At 40.8% G+C, this 21,388-nt stretch overlaps 1 protein-coding gene across 1 annotated transcript in view; it reads right to left on the minus strand.

The window, feature by feature from the left end:
* Positions 1 to 2,935: 2,935 nt before the first annotated feature.
* Positions 2,936 to 21,388, minus strand: part of aff2 (AF4/FMR2 family, member 2) — a 137,814-nt gene continuing 119,361 nt past the window's right edge. Inside the window, exons 15-26 of the mRNA XM_019884114.1 lie at positions 20,418 to 20,619; positions 17,363 to 18,445; positions 16,488 to 16,603; positions 14,104 to 14,332; positions 13,502 to 13,635; positions 12,879 to 12,942; positions 12,203 to 12,339; positions 11,104 to 11,175; positions 9,617 to 9,710; positions 7,873 to 7,925; positions 5,909 to 6,126; positions 2,936 to 4,901 (exon numbers count right to left, since the gene is read on the minus strand). Of these exons, the coding sequence (XP_019739673.1) occupies positions 4,780 to 4,901; positions 5,909 to 6,126; positions 7,873 to 7,925; positions 9,617 to 9,710; positions 11,104 to 11,175; positions 12,203 to 12,339; positions 12,879 to 12,942; positions 13,502 to 13,635; positions 14,104 to 14,332; positions 16,488 to 16,603; positions 17,363 to 18,445; positions 20,418 to 20,619 (2,524 nt within the window). The 3' untranslated portion in view covers positions 2,936 to 4,779. The remainder of the gene's footprint in view (positions 4,902 to 5,908; positions 6,127 to 7,872; positions 7,926 to 9,616; positions 9,711 to 11,103; positions 11,176 to 12,202; positions 12,340 to 12,878; positions 12,943 to 13,501; positions 13,636 to 14,103; positions 14,333 to 16,487; positions 16,604 to 17,362; positions 18,446 to 20,417; positions 20,620 to 21,388) is intronic.

Raw genomic sequence — 21,388 nt, forward strand, 5'->3', positions numbered from 1 at the left:
TACATATTAAGTCTGTTACTTTTCAGATTAATTGCCTCTCTCTGTAGACGAGTAATTTCAGCTAAGTGGGAAATGATTCATATCTTTTTATTGTGCAATATTTCATGAACTACTCAACACAAGCAGCGGAGAGTCGCTGTATAAACAAATAACAAATTCACTGAAAATATCACACAAATACTGGCTTTCTTTTATGTACTGTGTAGTTTTATGGAAGCCTGTGTGTGTGTGTGTGTGTGTGTGTGTGTGTGTGTGTGTGTGTGTGTGTGTGTGTGTGTGTGTGTGCCACCATCCCTTACTACAGTATCACTTTGCTCACCCACCTCATCAGAATGCCAGAGGATGGTATCCCACGGAAGGTCCTCTATGGCCGGCTGAGGCGAGGACAACGCTCAGCTGGAGGGCTAAAAAAAGAGGCTCAGAGATCAGTTTATGGTCTTTCAAAAAAAAAAAAAGGGGGGGGCTCCACCCTAACACACTGGAGACGGCCGCTCCTGGCCAAAAAAACGTAGGAGGCAACTCACCTCTGCTGTCAATTCAACCCCAGCATCTGCTTTTGTGTGGAAGACAGTGTGCATCTCATCGGCCATGATGGACACCCACTGAGTGTGTGTGCGTGTGTTTGTTTGAAGTGCAAAAATGAGTTGATTAATCAACAATGAATCAATTATCAAATTACTGGATCATTATTTCGATAATCGATTAATCATTTAGAGACCTCGTTTAATGAATAAAAATGTCCAACTCCTTGGAATTTCTTTCTCTCAACAGTAAATATTCTCAGATTGCTGTAGTCCTTTATAAAAGCAGATTTATTACCTTTGTGTTGAATCAAAATGAAAAATTCAAAATTTGTGTGTGTAAGAATAGATCTTTTTCCTAAATATAGGTCAGTTCATTGTAGGTGAGAAAATGGGTGGGTGGACTTGTTTCTGCTAAGGATTTTTCCAGGGCGAATTCCAGGTGATTGATGCCTATTTTAAAAATGCCATCAAGGAATTAGTTAGAAAATACCACAGAATGGATTGAGGTTAAATTTAACAATCACAATCTGCATTTGTACGGCAGCCTAATATGATTCCAAAATAGATTTGCTCAGCTTAATGGCGCAAACGATACACAAAAGTCATTAAAGCGGTCCGCAGAAACCTTAACATTTGCATTGATACATAAATCCTGAAAATGTCATCGTCACTGAGCGGGGAAGAAAAAAAAACAGATCCGTCCGCATCTAACATTCATTCAACAACAGCACAATTAATAGTCCTCACGATACATGTTTGATCAGTTGATTGGATATGAAAATGCACATGATCACAATGATACGTTCAATTCGCTAATAGGAAAGGTGTGAAAGGCTCTTTACAAATACTCTTTACAACTATGAGGTCTCTCTTATGTTGCGTCGTCTCATTTTCTTTCATGGCTTTCTTGGCCTCCTTCACATGTGGGCTTCTTTCTTTCACCATGAAATGTATTCCATTTGTAATACATACATGGAATACAGCCAACGAATTAAAGCTTTGCTGCGAAGGAGGCTGGTTGAATGAATGTCGCAATAAGTATCCATTGAAGAGGATAAACACGCCTGTTTTAATGGAAGGCCCCTTTATAGCAAACAGACCTCGCTGAGTGCACCTGTGAGGTTTTATTCATTAAAAAGCATGCTCTAATTATGAGGATCCATTAATGGTGGTTTTTTTTTTTTGTTTTTTTATGAATACATTGGTAGCCGTAGATTTCAGACAAGTGACTACTTTGTGAAAGTTCAAGGTCCCGCTTTTGTTAATAACATTAACTTTCCTTCCATGCTAATGTTCCCGTTGCGCACAAAAGCTATTTTCTCATTTTGAACTGACACGTGTTTCTGAATAGTGTCAAAACAGCGGCCATCTTCACAGGGCTTGCTGCCTTCAGTTTTCAAGTGAAAAGGATGTAAGCTTGCAACCAAAATTTGGAGATTTTGAAAGTGCCGTTGGGAATGAATGGTGAAGTTTGAGTGAAAAACATGACATTTTGGGAAAAACGGGATTTTTTTGGAATGGGAAAATAGAAGCACAGCTGTCAAATTTTTGGAATAGGTTGAATAAATGTGGGAGCAGTAGCGCCTCAAAAAACTGTGAGGAATAAAATTGAAGAAGTTAATGCCGTAGAATAACATATATTGGCTTTCACACAACAAATCTCGTGGCACTCCAGGAGACACTGGAAAGGTAGCGCAGTACAGGTGCTGCCTTTCTCACTGATTAATGTAGTCAAGGCCTGGTCTCGGCAGGTCTTGAAAAATCCCAAATCCGCCCGGACTGAGACTGAGACAGGACAGAGTAAAAATACCTTAGATTCCGAGACGAGACCCTTAGAAACTGGTCTCGAGCCAAGACTGATCTCGAGAACCACACCACTAATTGTAACCATATCAACATCGATCAAACAATCAAAGAGAGAGCAGTAACTTTCCTGCTATATAATCATAATTAAACTGCTGTAAAACAGCAAAGACTGAAAAAATGTAGTTCAGAGGTTCCACTGTCATACATATTTCAAGAAATGGTGCCGCTGTATTTGTAGCAAGCTTATGAGACAAGTTGGAAGTTTGAACATTTTCAGACACATGACACAAGTAGTTGTTGGTCTGACGCTACCATTTTATTGCATGCAACGTTTTTCATATCAGGCATTTCAGACGAACCGTCAAAACATCAAGAAAAACAACAATGGAAATTGGACACTTTGAATCACCTCTTTTTCTTAAAGCCGAACCCCAATGTCATCGTACAGTAAATGCTAGTAAAAAGCTCATGGAAACATTTGATTTTACAAAAAACAATCTCATATTTGTACCAATATGGTATGGAAAATCACTTAGATTCATTATTTCTTCTTAAATAAATAGAGCAATTCCCACTGGACATGAAGAGAGGCACTTAAGTTTTTTTTTTCTTTTCTTTTTTGTCAAATGTTCTTTCCACATCCGCATTGTCTTCCATACACATTCAGCTGCGGTTACATGACTGAGAACCAAAGCACTCACTCGATGAGCTGGATTTACACAGACCAAGACAACAACAAAAAATAAATACTATAAACCCCCCCCCCCCAAAAAAAAACGGCACGGGAAGAAGCTTTGAGTTTTCAAGTGGCGGATTTGTTGCTGTGTGAATGCGGCCAAAAACAAACACATACTTTTCTTTCTTTCTCTCTCGCGCGCACACAAAAAAAAAAAAAAACACGCACGACGGAATATAGATGTTCAATATCTTGTTTCACATGATTCAATCGTCCGGTCACTTTGAACTGACACAAACAACCACAACAACAATAAACACAACATCACTGTCCGCGGGGAGTCACAGTCCCTTATATCGTGGAGCACAAACGTCACTATCGTCCAGTCATTTTTCAAAGACTTGACACAATCAGCTGTACACGTATACATGGAACGACACAGCAAGCGACCAAAATGTCCAGTGGTGATTTGATCAGATTCAATTTTCTGCAAACTTGCCATTGGTGCACAGTCTCTTAGTGGGGCTGGGGGAGATCTTGTATTTTATGCCCAACTTTGGACAGTCAGCTGGGTTGGCGGGTTACCGTGGGAGCCAGAACTGAGCCAACTTCCCTAAAAAAAAAAAATAGCCGGCGAGGCCTCGAAACAACTCAAGGAATCCCAAAATGCGTCATTCTTTGTGTGCTGAGATTGGTAGACTGATTTTTCTTTGGTGAACTATTTCACTTAAGACAATGACAGAAAAGGTCCCAAGCAAAATTTGATTATCCCCACTGGTAGGCCTGGGTTTTTGGTTCATGCCTTGGGTTGTCCAGCGGTCCAACAAAAAAATGTTCAGCATTTAGGAACAACAATGAGGAAAAGTAATGAAAGGAATAACATTTAAAAAAAACGTTTAAAAGAGGGGCATTGTCCTGAAATGATTGTAGTCTGGATTTAGTGCAAAGGAAATTGACACAAAGAGTAAGAAGATGAAGTTGCACGGAAATCTGCGATTTCGGACCCCTCAGTCGGCAGCAAAAACCGCTGTCAACTTCAGACACTGTGTTATCCACTTTTATAAATCAAGTATTAAAGTGCCAAAAGAAAGCCGCAGATTAACTGTGAACAGCAGCAATGGTCATTTCACATATTTGTTTAATTTTGTGAGGAAAAAGATAAATCGCAGGAGAATTTAGAATGTAAGAGGACGGCTACGTTAAGGCGACAGATGTTAGTCTTCTGTTAAAAAATTCTTTGTAATGTGGCTGCCTTTACCTGCATGGCCCTTACCTAATTAGTGTATTGGACAAGTGCTTTAGCGGCTGGATCAGTATCAGACAACATGTTTCTTGGAGCCTCCATGGAACTTCCTTCCAAGAGTCATCCACTTTAAACACAGCAGCTTGAACACTTCCTTTTGAAAATTGTCTCATCTCGTTAAAAATACATCAAACTTATATCTCTATTCAGGGAGGAATTGAAAACTGCGTCATAATTGTTGTCTCCCCAAAGAGCCACATCAATTTCATTATGCTCATTTGTACTTAGTAGGTCACATTCAAATCATGTCATTACTAATTCCTAAGTGCGGATTGATTTTTTCCCAATTAATCCAGCTCATCAATGCCATGACTGTATGATTGCATGTTGAGTCATTTGAAGGACCCCAACGGGGACTAAAGCGTCATTGTGTGTGTCATCTGATTGATCCCAGTTCTAGCTCCCAGGCCCATTTTATGATTTCCCTTTTTTTAAATTTTTTTTTATTATGGCTGGCTCTGGTCCAGCGCCTACAGCAGGTGCGCCTCAATGCGGAGCCAGTGCAGCCCCTGTCTGATGTAACGGACCAGCTCGGTCATGCCGCTCTGCTGACTCAAAGGCTCCATCGCCAAGTCGAGCTCCTGGAAGAACTCTGCAGGGAGACAGAGAGACACTTCGGATGAAACACTTAACTACACTTGAGGTTCTTTCACTGACACAGATGAGAAGATTAGCAACAAGACAAGCATAATAAGGTCACGACAATGTAGCTGTGCATATTAGCTGTCGAGTTAACACCCGCTTCATCACGCCTCAAATTTGAAAATTATTTTTTGGAACCTATCTCCTGATCTTTGTTTGCGCTTTATGTCTTCAGGCCACCTTGTGGCAAGTTGGTGCTTCTGAACTATTTTGGAATGAGTTAAGGAGTTTCAATTTGACAAAAGTAGGGCTTTGTCACATCTTACTGTTGAAGTGAGTTGAGGAGCGTCATTTCCAGTGAAGTTGTGCTTGACTGTCACCTCGTGGCATCGGCAGTCATTTTTAAAGCCCTTTTCACTACGCAGTGGATCAGTGTGAAAGAGTGATGTGGCAGCATGGAACGATGGGTTTAGACAAGAAATAGAACCTACTTTCCCGAGATGTATCTTTCATTGTGACAAAAGAAAGCTCATTTGCTCATTTTAAGAAGGAGACTAGCAGCAGAAAAAAAAGGGAATGCTGCATCCTTTACTAACAACTTGGCGGGGACATGGAAGTTTAATCTCGTTCGTGAGCTCACCAAGACTGCTTCAAGGTATAGTTCAAGTTGAGCAGGGAGCAGTGAGGCCTGTCACAATAACAAATTGTTGAAGACGATACATTTTCCCAGAAACTATCACGACAAATAATTTCGTTTTTTTTCAAGTGTAATATAGTGCCAAGTCACATTTATTTATTAAGCCCTTAACCACAAAAAGTGTCAAAGGGCCTCATATGTGTAGTGATGATATTAGAGCAAAAACAATCAAAGAACATTATTTTGCAGGGCAATTATCTTTCAATTCTTCAACAATCTTCGGAAATCACAATTTCCCATCACTGGTTAACTATTTTTTAGACGAGGCCCGCAATCGCTTCAACACAAGACTTTAGAATGATCATATTTTATTTTCTAACCTTGACTACCGGTGGCCAATCTGTCAGCCGTCTCCCAGTGCTCGTAGCTGCGCAGGATGTTGTTGGTGATGTTTACATGACTGGCCGCCATGTGGTGGATGCGTTGTGGAATTGCTATGCTGCCTGATGAATTTGGTGCACCTCCTGATACTCCTCCCCCAATGCCGCCGCTGGCCGGGGAGAGGCTGAGAGAGAGTGGAGACGGAGTCCCGTTGATCCTGGAATACCCGGAGGGGCTGTTAGGCATTTAAACAATAAAAGACGAGCTCATGGTAATGATTGGCAAATCAGGCTGCGGTGATTGAAAAACGAATCTAAGCATTTTCAATTCAGTTTGTCAACCAAATGCTATACAAGCTAGCTGTTTCATGGAGACAGTGTTGGTAAAACAAATTTCTGTGTCACCGTGAAAGCAAGGTCCCTACAATTATCCTTATATGGTTTGGTGTAGAAAAACTTGCACAGAACCCAGGCCTCAAACTTACCAAACACATTAAGGATAAATTAAGTCAGAGATAGTGGTGCAGCGGACAAATTGTTAGCATGTCAGCTTCACAGTTCTGAGGTAAGGGGTTTGTGGCGTTTGTGTTTTCTCACCGCACTTCTTCCCAAATTCCAAAACCGTGAAAACCGTCTAAATTCTCTACAGGGTTTCAAACGTGAGTATGAGTGCCTGTCTGAATATTGACTGTGGATGACTGATCCGGGGTCTACCCCACCTTTCTGTGCTGGATCCAGAAAATGTTCAAAGTATGGACATTAAATTCAGTGATTCTTTATGTACCATTAGAGGGGGCCCTTACACTACTAGTGGTACCCGTAACACACTTTGAGAATCACGGATATAGACAGTGTTCACACTCTAATTCACATTGATGCACACTTAAAACGGGGGCACAGAAATAAAAATCTGAAAGGGTTGCGTCAATGAGTTAACAGAACACTGAGCTCGGTCAGGCCACTTGCAATGAACGTGTAATATTCTCAACAAAATGTCCTTTTCAATCAACAAAAATATGAAATAAAATCATTTCCATTTTGACATAAATGAAAATAAATAGCGATTGGCTGGTAACCAATTCAGGCGGTACCCCGCCGACTGCCCAAAGACAGCTGGGATGGGCTCTCTTGTGAGAATAAGCGGATGTAAAAAATGATGAATAGATAACTGATACATGCTAATTTTGTAGAAAAGGTGAAAAAATTATGTCTTTTTTTCAGAGAAATTGGCTAATTTTGAATATCGAAGTGTCTTATGTGTATCATGTTCGCGCCTGAGAAGTTGTGAGTTTGTTCTGCGGTGTGCGTCATTGGCCAGTAAATCGTGTCAGTCTAATTCATGTGCATGCCAACACATTGTTAGGATAAGCCAAAGTTTTCTTTTTATGACAGTATTTTGTTAGGAGTGTTTTGTACCTGTAAAGAACTTTGTCATCTTCGTTACTGTCTAACCTGAGATTAATTAATTTTTAATTAACAACTTCATTATCTATATCACCAAACCTAAAAAAAAGTGTGTCACTCGTACAATAAAGTACCTGAAAGCTTTCAAGTTCAAAAATCTGTGTGGCTCTGACATTGACGTCATGTCTGTGATTTTGGCCGTGACCCTCGCTAATCCACAGACTGGTAGGTTTTTGGTTATGCACACGTCCCTCACACATGCGCTGAGTTTCCGTCCTGCTGTTATGAGCGTTAGAGCTGTTCAAACTCATTAGCTTCATATCCACAGCCCCTCCATGCCTCTCCTCGATCTGTCACCACCCACTCCATCGCACCTCCGCCAGCCCTCGACAGCCCCTCCACTCACAACTACAGCAAATCAATCCTTTTCTTTACTTCCTGAGGGGTTTGTTTGTCGACAAGATTGTTAAGGACGCTCCGGTATTTTGCAGCGGCGGTCCAGTGAATTCAAGATTCTAAATTGTCTATGTGTGAGCAAGCATTTGTATATGTGTACTCACTTTCCATTTGTCCTCCAGGGAGAGGGTGCTTGATGGGAATTCTTGGCGGAGTTCTGGTACACAGAGAGACACACGACAAAAGCTTATCTGCAGAAATGTGAGCAAAGGTGTATGCCGAAGGTCCCTCTTGGGTAGTGGCACAGTGATATCTTTTCAGTTTTTGTTTTCAGATCTTCAGAGACCTCTTTGCCATCAGGTGCCATATAAAATTTCCAGTGACCAGTGTTAGAGAGTGTGCGGGAGCATTAATTCCACATTTAACACATCTATTTTCAGCGTTCACACTTGAGACTTTGAATTTAGCAGCAAGATCAACCGGGTTTTATTCATCTCAGGATGCGGCCATTTTGTCACTGGCCGTTGACATCACAATGCCTCAGGGCTCAACTTGCAAACAATCATAAGACCAGACCCAGAAAACAGATGAACCCTGACTGGTCATTACTTGAGCCCTGTGATGCAATTCTTGGACGACAGCAAGTGGCAAAGTGGCCGCCTCCTGAGAGGGTTAAAAAGAGGTGGATTTTGCTGCCTAATTCAGATTCCACAAATGCAATACTGTGTTTAAACTAGTGGGGGCGCATTGAACAAATTATTGAAATGAAACAACAATTTTGGACTCGAGTTCCCCTTTAACATACCGGTAGTCATCGTGATGCTGAAAAATTGCTTGACAGGTTAAATATTTTAAAAGCATGTATAAGAGGGATATTTACATTTGAAATCATACTGCGCCAAGTTAAAATATTTATCAACTAAGATTTACTTTAAAATGTGTTTTTAACAGAACTGCATCACAATTAGGAATGGTCCACACAATTTTTTTTACCAGAACCACCATTTTTTTTTATAAAATTTATATTTGATACAGAGTGATTCATTTGCAAAATAAATATTACGGGGCAGTTCTGTTTGACTCCTATGAACTCTGCATAGCAAGTTGAAGAATAAAGCACTCCTGATTTATTTTATTTATTTAATTTTAAATCCAATCGTACACTGCAGTTGGACAAGAAGTTGAAGAGAATAAAAATCAAACTGGACAATCAGAGGATATTGTAGTTTTATCAAACCACCATTTTACTTAATAAAATGGTGGTTTTACTTGATAAAACTCTGTAAAATTACCAGAGGATTCATGACCTTATCTTACACTTTGACACACATTGTCTGTTGAAAATGTGTACATAATACTGGAGTAGTAAGACTGATTCCATTCTGGACAATGTGATTTTATTTGTTTGGTTTTTCGTCTCCTCAACACACAGCCTGAGTACTGCATGCACACACGCACACATGCACGCATACACACGCACACATACACACGCACACGCAAACAGTCACGCACAGTTCCCACAAATTCCCCTTCCGTTGCTTCCCAGAAATCCAATCCCATCACTGGAAACGCAGCACTGTGATAATGACATCCTCAGTAATTAATTAAACTACACATAATTAATCAAAACAAGTACATTAAACTCAACAATCCTCTTTGATGATTGATGGAGCTAATTAACGTGGTAATATCAAAGAGAAAGCATGGATTTTAATAATGCAATGGAAAATTAATGCACAGCACCATGAAAACGAATATGAAATGTCTTGTAATTGGCTTTGCATGTTTTTCAGCCAAAGAGTGGAACATTAGAGACGAATTAAAGGTCCCATCAAGTGTGTGTGTGTGTGTGTGTGTGTGTGTGTGTGTGTGTGTGTGTGTGTGTGTGTGTGTGTGTGTGTGTGTTACCTTGAAATACTCCATCAGCGAACGTGAGTACTTGACAGCATGGTCTTTCTTCAGATGGAACATCCGCAGATACAGCAGAGACAGACAGCGGTTACTATGGAAACAAAGCCATTAGAAGGCAGATGAATCCTCTCTCAAGATTCACGGTAAAAGCCTTATTCTCAATACTGTATTATCTTCCTGTCGATGAGAAAAACAAAATAGTAGTCAGAATTCAGACATGTCTTCCCAGAGCCGGATGAGCACCTTCGAAGCACATGCAAAAAAGGAAAGTGTTTATCTAATCATCCCTTTTTTTTTTCACCCCTCTTAACAGAAACAGTAAAGGAAGGAAGAACAGAGGCAGAAATACACTCAAAACACGTGGGGATGTAACCTTGTAAGGCTGACAGATTTGCAAAAGGCACATTAGTAATCTTGCATAGCCATCTGGCATGCTTCTATTGTGGCCCCTCGGAAAACAAAGAGACCCACGAGAATCCAGAGAGTGGGACACGACGGCAACGACAGGTTTTAACCTCTTGAGGCTAATAAACAGATTAGCTTGACTGGTACCGTTGCAGTTTTGTCACAACCGGGCATCATTTTGTCATGCATAGCATTGAGAGAACTTTCCCTGATGGAAAATGTTTTTCCTTCTCAGAACTGGCTCAGCAAGAGAGAAGATGTGATCTTATGTCTTTTACGAGCAACAGCAGCAAAACAGCACCAACATATTCCTTCAGCCTTGTGCAAAGTGTGCAAACTTGATAAGGCATCTTGATTAAAATAACTCTTAAACACCTTACAAAAGGGCCCCACATACATCCAAAGGATTGCTCTTTGGCGAACTGCATTTTCTCATTGTTCTGTTGCACTTTGTTTCGAAAGCACTTGTGCTTGTTATGTGAATAACAATTACTTGCATCTCTAAGTGCACTGTGGTATTGATATGAACCCAGAATGAAAGACAAATAAATAGGAACTGCTTATGTGAGACAATTCCACTCGTTACATGGAGGGGCAATTTTCGACTGAACTAATCAAAGACCATTAATGCGCCTAGCTGGAGATGTAACAGATTTTTTTTTTTTACCCTGCTGTACAAAATTAAATAGTAAAGTAAAACAACATTTTCTTTGTCAGTCAGTGATCCACTTTCCATAATGCTTATCCTTTTCAGGGTTGTATGGAGCCTATCCCAGCTGAATTGGGGAAAATGGACAATGCACCCTGGATTGATAGCTAATCAATCAGGTTCACATGATGGAGAGAGACAACTATTCGCATTCACGCTCACATTCATAACATCACAGATGAAGAAGTGAACCCTCACTTCCTGCACTAGGTGAGTGAATCTGCTGTGACTTGTTTGCTGAACATGAACGTAACATTGCTTTGTCGAACGAACAGAGTCGGGTTATGTTCAACAAGACGGTAATCAAATATGAATGAACATCAAAGTTTGATGGAGTGTTCCGAGATTAAAAAAAAAATGGTAATCATACCACAACACGGCAAGTTTCTTCTCCGCTATGGTGGCTGAGTGGCTGGTGAAGTTCTTCAACCTCATGGCATACCTAGAGAAGAGAGTGACAAGGAGCGAGCGAGCGAGAGAGAGAGAAAGAGAGAGAGAGAGAGAGAGAGAGAGAGAGAGAGAGAGAGAGAGAGAGAGAGAGAGATGAGAGAAGAAATGAGAGAGAAGTAAAGATCCATTTTCTATAGTCCCTTGTCCTCATAAGGGTGGTAGGGGAGCCTATCACATCCGTTTCAAATTTGAAACTCCTTAAGACATTCTATAACTCGGTGGTGGCTTCGGCCAAACATTTTTTTTTCCACAGTGGTGTTATTTTTCATGTGTTTTTGTTACCAGCATATGAAACACAAAACAACGTAACGACCTTTTACGTTTAATTAAACTACAGTATATCATAATACTCATTCATCCCGGTGGCAGTTCGGTTAGATGCAGAATGTTTTTATCTAAATATCGATAATATCCTCATCTTTTGTCCACCATTACATCATATGTAATATCATTGCTACCTTCAGGTCATGAGGGTAACCTGATCGTTATTACTCAGCTAAAATGTAAACGTCAGGATTGTGGTTCCACCTTGATTCCCTGCTCATAAACTAACAAAATATTCAACATTTTTTGGGGGGAGTTTCTGTTTTTTCGTGATCCACATTTCACTTACCGTATTTTCCGCACTATAAGGCGTATCTAAAAGCATTAAATCTTTTCAAAGGCCGGCAGTGCGCCTTATAATCCGATGCGCCTTTTATAATATTCAATATTCTGATTTCTTGGACATAATATTTGAAATTTAAAGTGCTTTGTTACAGCTGCAGTTGTGAAAGCTCTATATCAGTAAAGCCGTGTTGTATTTTATTGTATTCCAATTAGCATAGCTCCATCTAGTGGATGCATGACACAACCGCAGCCACTATTGTAGCTTCTGTGCGCTTTATAGTGCTCCCTATGTATGAAAACAGTTTTACATATATTATATATATAATAAATATTCATTGTAGGTGCGCCTTATACTCAGAAGTGCCTTATAGTGCGGAAAATATGATACTAACTCTACGTGTAACCCCTACCTAATTAGCTCGACGGTTTCCGAGTACATCGTGTATGGCGATTTGGCCTCAAGAGGATCCCGCTCCATCGCATTTCCACACTCAATGAAAGAGAGGGCGCCGTCTGCGTAGTTCACTGCTTTACCGTATTTGTCCATCTACACACAGAGAAGGCATGCAGGAGGAAAATACAATTAGACACCTACACATGTTTAAACAGCTTTGAGTTAGACAGTCTTCGCTCTGAGTAATCCCCCCCGCTAAGCCGCATATCCGCAGATAAGTCTGAGGAAATGACACGTAAATATCAGATGAATAAGAAATGATGACATTTCATTTCATTGTTTACAGCAATTAGATAATTATTTGGATAATGTGCAACATAGCAGGCATCAGTCGTCCTTGAATGCAACATTCGCTTGGATAAAATGGAGCAATTCAAAATATACAATACAGTCCTTGAAGCAACAAACAACAAGACAGACAAGCAAAGCTCAAAGCCAGTACGGTCAGCTCACGTTGTGCGTTTTGAAATCATTTTCTTTCCATCTTTGAATAGCGATCTTCGGCATTCAGAAGTTTGCGGAAGTGTCATTGTGTGTGTGTGTGTGTGTGTGTGTGTGTGTGTGTGTGTGTGTGTGTGTGTGTGTGTGTCTGCGTAAGATCTTTCTTTGATAGTGATTACAGATATACTTACCAAAGCATCGGCCTTGTGCTTTAGTCTTTTGGCCTCCTGCATGTAGTAGTCTGCACTATGGACACTGGATACAGTACAGAGAACATAAATACTATGCAAGGCCAGACAAGTCACTCATGCCCAAAAATAAACTGCTCTCCATGTTAAAGTGAAAATGAAAGAAATGCCTCCATATTGGGTCCCAATATAACTCAGGTAGGGTTACATGATGGTGCTTTATAATTAAATGCAGAAAGTTATGTGTCAAAGACAGTTAGACTAGACTCCTGAGAAAATATGTTGTTGTTGTTGTTGGTTTTTTATTTTATTTTTTTTTTTACATTGGTTAAAGTCTGAGGAGTATCTGCCCTGTTCTACATCATTTGATTGATTGAGTTTAACTCAAAACAGACTCAGCGGTGCAATAAAATCACATGAATCACCTAGTGCAGAAATGAAACGTATCTCCTGTATTTCAGCAAAATCAACATGACACGTATTTCACTGGTAACAAAGGGTATTTTTATAACAAACGGTATTAAGTCCAAGAAACAAATTAAACAAAACCAAAAGAAGTTAAATGTAAGCCATAATTATTGAGTTGGGCTTGTATTTACTGTAACAATCCCTGTGCTTGTACATACGTGTCACTAAAGGACAGTCTTGGTCTCGGAGGTTCCGCAGGATCTGTCAGTGGTTCCGACCACGCATCTGAGTTGGATTGTCCGTTGGCGTGGAAACTGTCTCCACAAGACTTCTTGCTATGATGATCTGTTAGCTGTAGAAGAGAGGTCAGTGGAAGACAGGCTTTTGATTATTATGTATACTATATAGAGCATATTAATTATGAGTAAATGACACAACCAGAGAATGTACTGTAACTTGTTTGTAGCAGACACTTGTGAATGTTCCTCGTTGATAAAATAGTGACAGATACTGTTCATGTTCATGATTTGTAAGCAAAAGTCTGCTTATTCCTTTCAAAATATGAAACATAGTCACGGAACTGGGAGAGAAAGCATGCATCGTGGTTAATCATTTTTGCTTATGTTTAAAAAAATATATGGGCTCTACTTCCATGGTATTATGGGAAAAGGGTATACTTGATATTGAATATTTCATTTTGGTTTGGCATGCAAGTTTTTTTCATTCTTTGTTTACATATTGTGATGAATCAATACATTGATTACCAGTACAACTTTCAATTATGTTGGCCATTATCGATTGAACACAGCTACAGACTTACACTTGTGGCAACATTTCTGGCATGTGATAAACTTCTGCCATCTCCTCTCCTGTGTCTGTGTGTCGAGGAGGAGATGGGGCAAGGTACCACTGAAGTGGCGCCACCATCCTGACTGAGAGATGAACTGCTCTCACAGTTACGTTTAGGAGGGGGTTCTTCAGATAGGGGGGACAGTAGGGGAGGAAGAAGCTTCTCATCTTGCCGCCGGGACTGTTTCCTGTTTAGAGATCTAAAGAACATGCACACACACACACACACACACACACACACACACACACACACACACACACACACACACACACACACACACACACACACTTAAAAATGCAATAAAAGTACAAATGAATCTCATGAGATGTCCGCCCCAATCTTTGAGCGTTTTGCGTTTTTCCATTGCGGATAATACACTTTTTCAGTTTTGTGCAATGTGACAGCTGTGTATTCATAATCTCAAGTAAACAGCCAAATATGAGGCGTATGAGTCATAAAAATGATTCTTTTCTTCCTCCAAAAGTAACAACATACAATACCATGAACACCGTTGTGTTCCACTGTGCACACCATCATCCAAGCTCAACCAACCTTGGATTTCCTTGTGATGTTGAACTCATTCAATACATGTATCGGCCAGCCTAAGAACCTGTTTTGCTGGGTTTTTCAGTGCACGGCAACATTCAATTAAAAGGAGAAATAGATGAATTTAACCCTTATCATGCACCCTGTAACCTGATAAGCTTTCCACTGTATTAACCGCTGTCCCCGAAAGGGTTAAGAAAGAAAACTGGGAAACAAGAAATGAACTTTGGATGATCCAAAATAAGATGGGGAAAAGCTACCTATCATCTTAAACAACCCTATATTTACACTTGGAGTTTTTCCGTACTTCTCGATTGAAGTAAAAAAATAAAAAAGTACATATAAAATCATGTGTTTGTGTAAAAATGCAGTTTTTGAATCAATGTACTGTAGTTGTGATTTCACTTTTAACTCATCCAGATCTATTCAAAACGTGTACAGCAACACCAACATTCTGGTGGCTTTCTGTGCTCTGCTGTCTCCAGTATTATGTCGATAGACTTCACTTGTAGTTGAATGTTAGTTTAGAAAGTTAAAGTAAGTGGTCCTTTCCTTTCCTTTCCTGATAGACCGCAGATGATTCATCCCGCCGTTGTTATTGGAGCTCCTGTGACTCATATTGTTTGCAAGCCCATAGATAATATTTTTTTTATGTTTTTCCTCTCACTCGAAGCTCTGGGGGGGTTGATGCAATGCAAGAGTTGCTGAGCTCGCAAAACAGCACCGCAGGCCTAGACATTAGTGATAATATACAAAACCTGGGAGACAAAACTAATTAGTGGCTGAGCGTGTGAGTGTGTGCGCGTGTGTTTGTCTGTGTGGCATGGCTAGGCGTGAGTACAGAATAATGGATGCGAGCAATGTGCATGACGACGCTAATATGCATGTGTTTGTGTGATGTTTCTAAATGAATGCTAGTATGTGTGTGCTTTCCAGGGCGCTCATGCATATTTTAGGGTGACGACTACCGATGTTAAAGCACAAAATGAACACATGATATCAGCCAAATATTCTTCTGCAGTTTTTGGAATGTTACTTGGCCAGTTAGTGAGGGATACTTGAAGCTTTCAAATTTGCAACGCCACTTTTCCAAACCTCAAGATTTCCAGCCATTCATTTATAGCGTCGTGATTTCACCGACTGAGCGGTGATAATCTGTCAAAAGTCACAGATTAGAAAATGGTGGAAAGGCTCCGAGTCGGGTAATCACATCAGCCGGTTTACAGCTCCTATAAAAAGCCTCTTGGGTGAAATACGGGCGATCTGCACACTGAGGCGTCTGGCGCACAATGTCGAGGGTTCAACTCCAGGTCACCCCAACTTTCCCTCCCTTCTTCCTTGCCATATAATCTGTGATTGTGGCGAGATGCTTCGTAAATCTCGGTCGGCGCCACGTTGACTTATATGCAACGAGACAGTCAGCTTCATCTGTTGTCAGAAATTCACAAAGAGGACATCGTATGTCATTCGTGTCACCGCGAAATTTGTACTTCCCGTTACTTTCACTAACGTTCAATTTAATTTAAACGTCACTGTAATTTAGGGGTTTAAGGACATTTTAAATGTGGATCCTCTTTCCACTTTCATCATCTTGAGTGGTAAATTGGGTGCAAGCAATTGGCATGAGTTTGAAAATGTGGCTGTGGATCAAAATTGAGGGGAAATGGATGTTTTGACAGTTTTGCAAAGCTTGCCCTCACTCTCTGCAAATGCGTGTCCCTTCATTGTTCCACATACTGTACGTATTGTATGTACTGACTCATGAAGTGTAGCGGGTGGGTTGAGAAGTGCTCATTGTCAGTACTTACTCCATAGGGTTGTTTTTGTGGTTTTGTATTGGAGAGATACAAGGTGGAAGGAGCTGACAGTCTTTGTCCAATTGTAGCTTTTTATTGCTGTTACCGGATGGCTCCATGTGGTCCAACTGGGAATAGAAAGAAGACAAACATGAGTTTGAAAGGGCGAATGGGATTGTGCACGAGCAAGAGGAAGTAAATTTATAGCCAGGAGCAATGGCGGCTAGTCAAGAGAGGATACAAGGGAGGGCAATGCTCCACCAAACACTATATCACTTCTCGTGAAGAGAAAAATCTAAATATAATAATAAAGTTATTCCAAAAACATGCATGGCAGGCTAATAGAACAAACTAAATTGTCCCAAGGCGTGAGTATAAGCGCAGATGGTTGTTCCTCTCTGTGTGCCCTGCGATTGGCTGGCAATCGGTTCAGGGTGTCCCCCGCCTACTGCCCGAAGACGGCTGGGATAGGCTCCAGCACGCCCGCGACCCTTGTAAGGATAAGCAGATAAGAAAATGGATGGTTGTGTGTGTGTGTGTGTGTGTGTGTGTATCTATTGATTGATCGATTGATAGATATAGATATATATACTGTATATATATAAAAAGGTATATATAAAAGGAGAGAGAGAGTGCACCTGCCTGGTTTTGAACATTTGATTTTGATTCCAGTTGTAGTGATTGTTAATCCCAATCAAATTGTGTTGTCTGTGATATCTACAACATTGCAAAGGAAGAAGAAATCAAAGTGCATCAAAGAGTAAAAGAGCATGCTATAGTTTTCCTGGAATGTAGCTCACGGTGATGGGTGCCCAGTTATTTGTATAAATGTAGGTGTAGGTGGTGTGCAAGACAAAAACTTTGAATGACATTGTAAAAATTTTAACCTTGTGTTTTCTCTTGCTCTTGCTGGTATGCTTCTCTGTGGGGACCACCAAGCTGCTTGTTGCGAGCCTCCTGTGTTTTCCTCCACTCTCTTCTCTTTCCATCCTCCCGTGCAGCCTTCGAAGACTCTTCTCCGGCACAGGGCGGTTGTCCAGGACCCTGAGCCCGTGACATCCCTTTTCGCTTCTTTCCGTCACCTTGTCTCTCTCTCCTGAATTGAACCTTTCTCTCTCCTCTCTGTCCGCCTGCCCGTCCCTCTCTGTTAATCTACTGCTGTCACACTGCCTCTCTGTGTCGTGCACTAATGGCTCATTTTCGTCATTCTGCTGCTCCCCTTTCGGTAACTTCGGCCTTTCCCTGAGCCCATGGCAATCTCTGTCACCCTGTTTTTGTCTCTCTCTGTCTGACACCACGACCCTTTCCCCTGCTCTTTCGCATACTCTTCCTTCAACTGCGTCCTGTTCTATTATCCCCAGCCGAGATATTTGACCAAATCCCTGTCCTGGCACCCTGTTAAGTAAGCTCAGGTCAATTTTCACCCATAGACTCTGAGTCTCCTGGTATTCCGGGAGTGGGGAAAGAGGCAAATCTTGTCCCATCATGAAGTGTGGCGACATGGACTCCAGGTTCTTGCACGGTCCACCTAACCCTCCAGGGTCCGGAACAGAGGAACCAAATGAACCACTTATGTTTATGATGCTTCGTGTGTCACAGCTACTACTACTACTACTACCACCACTACTACCACCACCACCAGTGCCACTGCTGCTAATGCTACCAGTGCTACTGTTAATACTGGCGCTCACACTGCTACCATCCCGAGCACAAAGTCCCTTCCCTCCGACGACTCCGAGGCTCCCCATACCGCTGGCCAAGCTAAAACAGGGAAGAGAGGGGGTGGACGAATTGGACTGAGGCTGCGCATTAATTGCCGCACGTGTTGACTGAAGCGGCAAAGCTGGGATTTTAATGACTTCCTCTGAATCCGACTGGCATTCCGAAGAGGAGGAGGAAGAATCTGTTTCGATGAACTCTCTGGACTTGGGTGTGATTTTGTTACTTGGGCCTCTGTGTTTTCTCTTGTCCTGTTTTTTGACAAAAAAAAAAAAAAAAAAAAAGAAAAATGAATCAGGATTGATCATTCTTATTGCTAAAATAGTTTTCAGCATCCCACAACTGTGTACGGAGTACGACATGAAAGATCATGGATGAATAGATGATGAGCGCACAATTAATTGAGTCTATTGCCTTTATTGATTTATGTTGCTCACCGACTGTCCCATCCAATTTACAAATCGCTTAATTTCAGAAAAAAAAATCTGCTCTTGTGTTTCTCTCAGTTTGCATTTAAACATTCAATTATGCCATCTGCTGTATAAAGAAAGCTAAGTATATATTTTTACTGCTTACTATAATGATAATATCATGCAAATAAGACAGACGTGTTTTACTTATCTGAGAAAAGAAACACGTTTTGGCTTGATTGTTTGAATGTCAGTGATATTCACAGCACACATGTCACACAGTTCAGCACATGCAAGATGATGTCTGTCACATGCAAATTAAGGCAGCGATACCATCTTGCCATGAGCATCTGATAGACTTTACAAACTGCATCAGTGTCCCATTTGCAAAACTCCTATAGACATGTATCACTTGTACACCCTCTGGATTTTTCATTTTTAAAGTACTAGGATGCAAAGTGGCGGTGGCGCATGCTTTCTAACCCTAACGAATAAAGCCAGATTTATGAACTCAGATCAAGCCTTTAGTGGAATAAATAAAAATACTTTGCCGAACTTGGTTTGTTCTCTTGGGAACCACTATTGGAAAACATAAAAGCCATGTGATGAATTAAGGTTTGTGGCTTGAATCTCTGATTGTTGAACTGAATCATAAATTTCTCAGAAAAAGTGGAAGATGTCAAGGTCATGCCTGTCTCCTTTTCTGCATGACAAATCAGTTGCTGTTTACTTGTTGTCGAGGTCATATATCATTTTCATTTTCATTCTGTCTGTTTTTATTCAGATTGTTCCCACGTGTTCTCATGTTCTCTTTCAAAGGCAACAAACACGAAGCCCAAAAGGTGAGCTTGATCACAACACCGCCAGTGGCGTGGAACATGATCGTTACTGCCTGTGTTCCTTCAAAGGTGCTTGTATTGATTTTTGATGAGTCACGATTACTTGACGGGATAAAGAAGATTTATGAATTTTCATGACTTGATTATTTTAATGCTCCAGATTTTTGCTTATGCTCCACATCACCCCGCAACACAACCCGGAGGATATACAATGTAACCTTAATCTCTATGCTTGCTATGATTTGTCTACAAACAGTAACATTAATATTGATAAGAATTGTAATCATAATAATAATAACGGGGTGGCACGGTGGTCGACTGTTTAACACATCGACCTCACAGTGGAGGGGTGCAGGGCTCCGGCCTTCCTGTTGGGAGTTTGCATGTTCTCCCGTGTCTGTATGAGTTTTCTCCGGATACTCCAGCTTCATCCCACATTCCAAAAACATGCATGGCAGGTTAATGAAGTACTCTTAATTGTCCCTAGGTGTGAGTGTGAGCGCGGATGGTTGTTCATCTATGCGACTGGCTGGCAGCCAGTTCAGGGTGTCCCCCACCTACTGCCCGAAGACAGCTGGAATGGGCTCCAGCATGTCCGCGACCCTTGTCAGGATAAAGCGGCTCGGAAAATGGATGGATGGATAGATGGATAATAATAGACAATTTTACTGTAAGTACTATGAATTTGTATTTTTTTTTCCAAACTACAAACTCAAATGTTGATCTCTTCATCTGTTTCTTTCTCACACTGACTTTCCGTTACACTACAAAACCAAAAGATATTGATCCACAATCGTAACGCTATCTGGGGGCAATGAAGCGCTCATTGGATATTGCGAACTGATACTTCTTTCTGCCATTGTTGTCATCAGAGATATAAAATGATGACACACACACACACACACACACACACACACACACACACACACACACTCGCACTCGCACACACACACGCACATGCACACAAAACAAACCTGGTTTACACTGACAGTGGGTATTGGCACAGTGGTTTGCTGTAGTGCTACTGGTTGTACAACTGTGTTGTTTGAGTTGGTGGAACTGTGAGGTTCTTTCCTGGGAGCTGTTTTCCCACTCGGGGGCTTGGTTCGTGGCCTGGACGTGTTCTGATGCTCCATGGAGGAAGGAGGGTACAGGTCTTTTTCCCTCACTGCAGGGCTACTGACGAGACAGAAATTGTGAGAACGGGCTGCAAACGAAATACACAGAACGCTTCACGCAAAAAGGTTATAGGAATTATTCATCAGTTTAGTTTAGTTTTTTTCGTTTTTAGTTTTTTCAATTACTTATTGAGGTTTCCAGTTCGCAGCTCAAATGAAAAGCAAAAGCTCTATAAATTTAAACAGCACATGCATTTAAAAACAGGGGTTTTCATGTCACATTTCATGGATTAAAGCACAAAATACGAACACCTTTTTTTTTAAATGATTTTAGTATTTTACGTGTGTACTTCCACTGCATCGTGAGAGCCGATTAATGCGCTCGCGCTACATGACTGTCAAAGCAACAAACCCATTGTAAAAAAAATCATGCCAAACAAATCATGTGAGCAACAAGTCTGCAGTTATACACAATAAAAATGACAATTAAGATTCACTTTTTTAAATGTATACCGGCTATTACTGAGAATTATGAATAGATTCTGTGCAATTGCTCCTAATATTGTGGTCAAAGAGTGCTTAAGAATCATCAGCACACTTGTTTTCATTGCAAAGTGATTGATGATGAAAATCTTCACAAAACAGATGAGAGAAAAAAGTGTAAAAAGTCAAATACTTTATAGGCATTCAGTTAAGGTGACTCAACATGAATGCCAATTCAGTTACCGTATACTGTAGTTGGCAGGCCAAGGACCAGAACAGGACGTTTGACAAATTATTGACTTTGCTATTCCTATTTGAAATTAATTTTGTAGGTGTTTTTCCTT

This window comes from Hippocampus comes, unplaced genomic scaffold (assembly GCF_001891065.2).
Source record: "Hippocampus comes isolate QL1 unplaced genomic scaffold, H_comes_QL1_v1.1 scaffold156, whole genome shotgun sequence".
NCBI classification, from domain to species: domain Eukaryota; kingdom Metazoa; phylum Chordata; class Actinopteri; order Syngnathiformes; family Syngnathidae; genus Hippocampus; species Hippocampus comes.